The sequence below is a fragment of the Cherax quadricarinatus genome, chromosome 20 (genome assembly GCF_038502225.1).
Source record: "Cherax quadricarinatus isolate ZL_2023a chromosome 20, ASM3850222v1, whole genome shotgun sequence".
Lineage (NCBI taxonomy): Eukaryota > Metazoa > Arthropoda > Malacostraca > Decapoda > Parastacidae > Cherax > Cherax quadricarinatus.
This window is the reverse complement of record NC_091311.1, coordinates 5410776-5417890: the sequence shown is the minus strand read 5'-3', so window position 1 is coordinate 5417890 and position 7115 is coordinate 5410776. Positions and strand designations below refer to the sequence as shown.

Below are 7115 nucleotides of genomic sequence, written 5' to 3'. Positions count from 1 at the left end.
ATGCAGACAGTACAGGCTGTCTACATGTAGTTCAGTTGGTATTGGTTATGGTGTTGGTGGTGGTGGTGTTGGTTGTGGTGGTGGTGGTGTTGGTTGTGGTGGTGGTGGTGTTGGTTGTGGTGGTGGTGGTGTTGGTTGTGGTGGTGGTGGTGTTGGTTGTGGTGGTGGTGGTGGTGGTGTTGGTTGTGGTGGTGGTGGTGGTGTTGGTGGTGTTGGTTGTGGTGGTGGTGGTGGTGGTTGTGGTGGTGGTGGTGTTGGTTGTGGTGTTGGTGGTGTTGGTTGTGGTGGTGGTGGTGGTGGTTGTGGTTGTGATGCCGGTGGTGGTGGTGGTGTTGGTGGTGTTGGTTGCGGTGTTAGTTGTGGTGCTGGTGGTGGTGGTGTTGGTGTGCACTGTACTCGTGCATGTGTACTGCACTCGTGCATGTGTACTGTACTCGTGCATGTGTACTGCACTCGTGCATGTGTACTGTACTCGTGCATGTGTACTGCACTCGTGCATGTGTACTGTACTCGTGCATGTGTACTGTACTCGTGCATGTGTACTGTACTCGTGCATGTGTACTGTACTCGTGCATGTGTACTGCACTCGTGCATGTGTACTGCACTCGTGCATGTGCACTGTACTCACGCATGTGTACTGTACTCGTGCATGTGTACTGTACTCACGCATGTGTACTGTACTCGCGCATGTGTACTGTACTCGTGCATGTGTACTGTACTCGTGCATGTGTACTGCACTCGTGCATGTGTACTGCACTCGTGCATGTGTACTGTACTCACGCATGTGTACTGTACTCGCGCATGTGTACTGTACTCGTGCATGTGTACTGTACTCGTGCATGTGTACTGCACTCGTGCATGTGTACTGCACTCGTGCATGTGTACTGTACTCACGCATGTGTACTGTACTCGCGCATGTGTACTGTACTCGTGCATGTGTACTGTACTCGTGCACGTGTACTGCACTCGTGCATGTGTACTGTACTCGTGCATGTATACTGTACTTGTGCATGTGTACTGTACTCGTGCATGTGTACTGTACTCGGGCATGTGTACTGCACTCGTGCATGTGTACTGTACTCGTGCATGTGTACTGTACTCGTGCATGTGTACTGTACTCGTGCATGTGTACTGTACTCGTGCATGTGTACTGTACTCGTGCATGTGTACTGTACTCGTGCATGTGTACTGTACTGGTGCATGTGTACTGTACTCGTGCATGTGTACTGTACTCGTGCATGTGTACTGTACTCGTGCATGTGTACTGTACTCGTGCATGTGTACTGCACTCGTGCATGTGTACTGTACTGGTGCATGTGTACTGTACTCGTGCATGTGTACTGTACTCACGCATGTGTACTGTACTCGCGCATGTGTACTGTACTCGTGCATGTGTACTGTACTCGTGCATGTGTACTGCACTCGTGCATGTGTACTGCACTCGTGCATGTGTACTGTACTCACGCATGTGTACTGTACTCGCGCATGTGTACTGTACTCGTGCATGTGTACTGTACTCGTGCATGTGTACTGCACTCGTGCATGTGTACTGCACTCGTGCATGTGTACTGTACTCACGCATGTGTACTGTACTCGCGCATGTGTACTGTACTCGTGCATGTGTACTGTACTCGTGCACGTGTACTGCACTCGTGCATGTGTACTGTACTCGTGCATGTATACTGTACTTGTGCATGTGTACTGTACTCGTGCATGTGTACTGTACTCGGGCATGTGTACTGCACTCGTGCATGTGTACTGTACTCGTGCATGTGTACTGCACTCGTGCATGTGTACTGTACTCGTGCATGTGTACTGTACTCGTGCACGTGTACTGCACTCGTGCATGTGTACTGTACTCGTGCATGTATACTGTACTCGTGCATGTGTACTGTACTCGTGCATGTGTACTGTACTCGGGCATGTGTACTGCACTCGTGCATGTATACTGTACTCGTGCATGTGTACTGCACTCGTGCATGTGTACTGTACTCGTGCATGTGTACTGCACTCGTGCATGTGTACTGTACTCGTGCATGTGTACTGCACTCTTGCATGTGTACTGTACTCGTGCATGTGTACTGTACTCGTGCATGTGTACTGCACTCGTGCATGTGTACTGTACTCGTGCATGTGTACTGCACTCGTGCATGTGTACTGTACTCGTGCATGTGTACTGTACTCGTGAATGTGTACTGTACTCGTGCATGTGTACTGTACTCGTGCATGTATATTGTACTCGTGAATGTGTACTGTACTAGTGCATGTGTACTGTACTCGTGCATGTGTACTGCACTCGTGCATGTGTACTGTACTCGTGCATGTATACTGTACTCGTGATTGTGTACTGTACTAGTGCATGTGTACTGTACTCGTGCATGTGTACTGTACTCGTGCATGTGTACTGTACTGGTGCATGTGTACTGTACTCGTGCATGTGTACTGTACTCGTGCATGTGTACTGTACTCGTGCATGTGTACTGTACTGGTGCATGTGTACTGTACTCGTGCATGTGTACTGTACTCGTGCATGTGTACTGTACTGGTGCATGTGTACTGTACTCGTGCATGTGTACTGTACTCGTGCATGTGTACTGTACTCATAAATGCATTCTGTACTGATACACGAATTCATCAAGTACAGCTCCTGTCCCCTGATAACTGGTGTCTCAGTGACGTCACTAAATATATTCCCCCTGGTTATTAGTCTTTTAAATAATCTAACAACCACAACACTTGTTATAATTCACAAGAATTTTCCCAAAATATCCAATAATTGTCTTGTAAAATTAGAAATATTGAACTAAACTCAAAACTGCATTTAAAAATGATTAGATCACTTAATACTGTTTCTCTTGGAACCCTTAACGACCTTCCGGGGGACCCCAGGGTTCCGGGGGACCCTGGGGTTCCGGGGAACCTTGGGGTTCAGGGAAACCCTGGGGTTGCGGGGAACCTTGGGGTTCAGGGAAACCCTGGGGTTGCGGGGAACCCTGGGGTTGCGGGGAACCCTGGTGTTCCCCGGAACCCTGGGGTTCCGGGTAACCCTGGGGTTCAGGGAAACCCTGGGGTTGCGGGGAACCCTGGGGTTGCAGGGAACCCTGGGGTTGCAGGGAACCCTGGCTAAGGAACGCTGCTCTAGACAGAGTTGTAACTTTTAGCCATAAGACTGATGTTTAGTTTTACGTCTTAACATATGGAGTTATTATGTGTTGAGAGTGTGTTGTTGATCAAGGTGACTGTTGCTTCAGGTTCACCCGAGCTAAGTGTCTACCTCAGAGTTCCATCATCTTCAAGACCTGGGTTGACCTGCTGTATCATGGTGTACCTGTGGGTGGGGCCACCATGGAGGCGGCGCCCACCACCACGCCCACAACCACAACCACGCCCGCCTGGAGAAGCCACGACACAAAGCCCTGGTCGTTCCTCAAACATAAGAGGAGCCACAGAGTGCCTAGGAGACGCAAGATAAGCCAGGAAGACAGAATTAGGAGACAGTGGAGACAACACAGAAGCAAGATAAGAAAGAAAAGGGGGAGGAAAGATGCATACGAGAGGTACTGGAGGTGGATAAAGAGAGAGAAGAGAGCAGTAGTGGAGGACTTCCCTGCCCGTGGGTCACTAGTGTCGACGGGTGCCAGGGCACTCTCGTGGGCATGGGGCGGCGAGGCAGTGGTCCTGGGAAGTGTCCCACTGAGAGGCCTCTACCTCCGTGCTGCCCACGAGGTACACTTCCCCTGCGAGGCCATAGGGCCAGCTGGCCTATACAGTGCCAGACTGGCCACTGATGTACAAACAGCTCCTCTCGTAGCATCATCACAGTGGTTCACGGTGAGTCTCTCTCTCTCTCTCTCTCTCTCTCTCTCTCTCTCTCTCTCTCTCTCTCTCTCTCTCTCTCTCTCTCTCTACTCTCTCCTCTCTCCTCTCTCTCTCTCTCTCTCCCTCCCTCTCTCTCTCTCTCTCTCTCTCTCTCTCTCTCTCTCTCTCTCTCTCTCTCTCTCTCTCTCTCTACTCTCTCTCTCTCTATCTATCTCTCTCTCTCTCTCCCTCTCTTTTTTTTGTTTTTTTTTTTTTTTTTTTTACACAGGGTTTGACAAGGTTGAGGATCCCTAGCTTTATTGACAAGCTCTTTACAGGTTAAGGATTCCTAACTTTATTGGCAAGCTAAGAGCTGTTACCTACATCAGCTCATTTGAAAGCATTTTTATTGTTTATGAGACATACAAAGTAGGGGAACAGGATGAAGTTGGAGCCATCTGTGGGCCAGCATTTTCATTTGATCAACTGACTTTATCTCGTTGACATCATTATGCTGTACGAATGTGTTCCATACTCGAGTCATCCTGGGTATGTATGATCTCAGATGGAGTGATGTTCTCTCTCTCTCTCTCTCTCTCTCTCTCTCTCTCTCTCTCTCTCTCTCTCTCTCTCTCTCTCTCTCTCTCTCTCTCTCTCTCTCTCTCTCTCTCTCTCTCTCTCTCTCTCTCTCTCTCTCTCTCTCTCTCTCTCTCTCTCTCTCTCTATATATCTCTCTCTCTCTCTCTATCTCTCTCTCTCTCTCTCTCTCTCTCTTTCTCTCTCTCTCGGCCCACCAAGGCAGGGTGGCCCACCAAGGCAGGGTGGCCAGAAAAAGAAAAACTTTCACCATCATTCACTCCATCACTGTCTTGCCAGAAGGGTTCTTTACACTACAGTTTTTAAACTGCAACATTAACACCCCTCCTTCAGAGTGCAGGCACTGTACTTCCCATCTCCAGGACTCAAGTCCGGCCTGCCGGTTTCCCTGAATCCCTTCATAAATGTTACTTTGCTCACACTCCAAGAGCACGTCAAGTATTAAAAACCATTCGTCTCCATTCACTCCTATCAAACACGCTCACGCATGCCTGCTGGAAGTCCAAGCCCCTCGCACACAAAACCTCCTTTACCCTCTCCCTCCAACCTTTCCTAGGCCGACCCCTACCCCGCCTTCCTTCCACTACAGACTGATACACTCTTGAAGTCATTCTGTTTCGCTCCATTCTCTCTACATGTCCGAACCACCTCAATAACCCTTCCTCAGCCCTCTGGACAACAGTTTTAGTAATCCCGCACCTCCTCCTAGCTTCCAAACTACGAATTCTCTGCATTATATTCACACCACACATTGCCCTCAGACATGACATCTCCACTGCCTCCAGCCTTCTCCTCGCTGCAACATTTATCACCCATGCTTCACACCCATATAAGAGCGTTGGTAAAACTATACTCTCATACATTCCCCTCTTTGCCTCCAAGGACAAAGTTCTTTGTCTCCACAGACTCCTAAGTGCACCACTCATCCTTCTCCCCTCATCAATTCTATGATTCACCTCATCCTTCATAGACCCATCCGCTGACACGTCCACTCCCAAATATCTGAATACATTCACCTCCTCCATACTCTCTCCCTCCAATCTGATATCTAATCTTTCATCACCTAATATTTTTGTTATCCTCATAACCTTACTCTTTCCTGTATTCACTTTTAACTTTCTTCTTTTGCACACCCTACCAAATTCATCCACCAATCTCTGCAACTTCTCTTCAGAATCTCCCAAGAGCACAGTGTCATCAGCAAAGAGCAACTGTGACAACTCCCACTTTATGTGTGATTCTTTATCTTTTAACTCCACGCCTCTTGCCAAGACCCTCGCATTTACTTCTCTTACAACCCCATCTATAAATATATTAAACAACCACGGTGACATCACACATCCTTGTCTAAGGCCTACTTTTACTGGGAAATAATTTCCCTCTTTCCTATGTACTCTAACTTGAGCCTCACTATCCTCGTAAATACTCTTCACTGCTTTCAGTAACCTACCTCCTACACCATACACCTGCAACATCTGCCACATTGCCCCCCTATCCACCCTGTCATACGCCTTTTCCAAATCCATAAATGCCACAAAGACCTCTTTAGCTTTATCTAAATACTGTTCACTTATATGTTTCACTGTAAACACCTGGTCCACACACCCCCTACCTTTCCTAAAGCCTCCTTGTTCATCTGCTATCCTATTCTCTGTCTTACTCTTAATTCTTTCAATAATAACTCTACCATACACTTTACCAGGTATACTCAACAGACTTATCCCCCTATAATTTTTGCACTCTCTTTTGTCCCCTTTGCCTTTATACAAAGGAACTATGGATGCTCTCTGCCAATCCCTAGGTACCTTACCCTCTTCCATACATTTATTAAATAATTGCATCAACCACTCCAAAACTATATCCCCACCTGCTTTTAACATTTCTATCTTTATCCCATCAATCCCGGCTGCCTTACCCCCTTTCATTTTACCTACTGCCTCACGAACTTCCCCCACACTCACAACTGGCTCTTCCTCACTCCTACAAGATGTTATTCCTCCTTGCCCTATACACGAAATCACAGCTTCCCTATCTTCATCAACATTTAACAATTCCTCAAAATATTCCCTCCATCTTCCCAGTACCTCTAACTCTCCATTTAATAACTCTCCTCCCCTATTTTTAACTGACAAATCCATTTGTTCTCTAGGCTTCCTTAACTTGTTAATCTCACTCCAAAACTTTTTCTTATTTTCAACAAAATTTGTTGATAACATCTCACCCACTCTCTCATTTGCTCTCTTTTTACATTGCTTCACCACTCTCTTAACCTCTCTCTTTTTCTCCATATACTCTTCCCTCCTTGCATCACTTCTACTTTGTAAAAACTTCTCATATGTTAACTTTATCTCCCTTACTACTCTCTTTACATCATCATTCCACCAATCGCTCCTCTTCCCTCCCGCACCCACTTTCCTGTAACCACAAACTTCTGCTGAACACTCTAACACTACATTTTTAAACCTACCCCATACCTCTTCGATCCCATTGCCTATGCTCTCATTAGCCCATCTATCCTCCAATAGCTGTTTATATCTTTCCCAAACTGCCTCTTCTTTTAGTTTATAAACCTTCACCTCTCTCTTCCCTGATGCTTCTATTCTCCTTGTATCCCATCTACCTTTTACTCTCAGTGTAGCTACAACTAGAAAGTGATCTGATATATCTGTGGCCCCTCTATAAACATGTACATCCTGAAGTCTACTCAACAGTCTTTTATC

At 47.0% G+C, this 7115-nt stretch overlaps 1 protein-coding gene across 1 annotated transcript in view; it reads left to right on the top strand.

Annotated features, from left to right (window-relative positions):
- The window catches only part of LOC138852975 (uncharacterized), a 501217-nt gene that overhangs the window by 218108 nt on the left and 275994 nt on the right, over positions 1-7115 (top strand). Inside the window, exon 4 of the mRNA XM_070086859.1 lies at positions 3252-3831. Coding sequence (XP_069942960.1) covers positions 3252-3831 — 580 coding nt within the window. The remainder of the gene's footprint in view (positions 1-3251; positions 3832-7115) is intronic.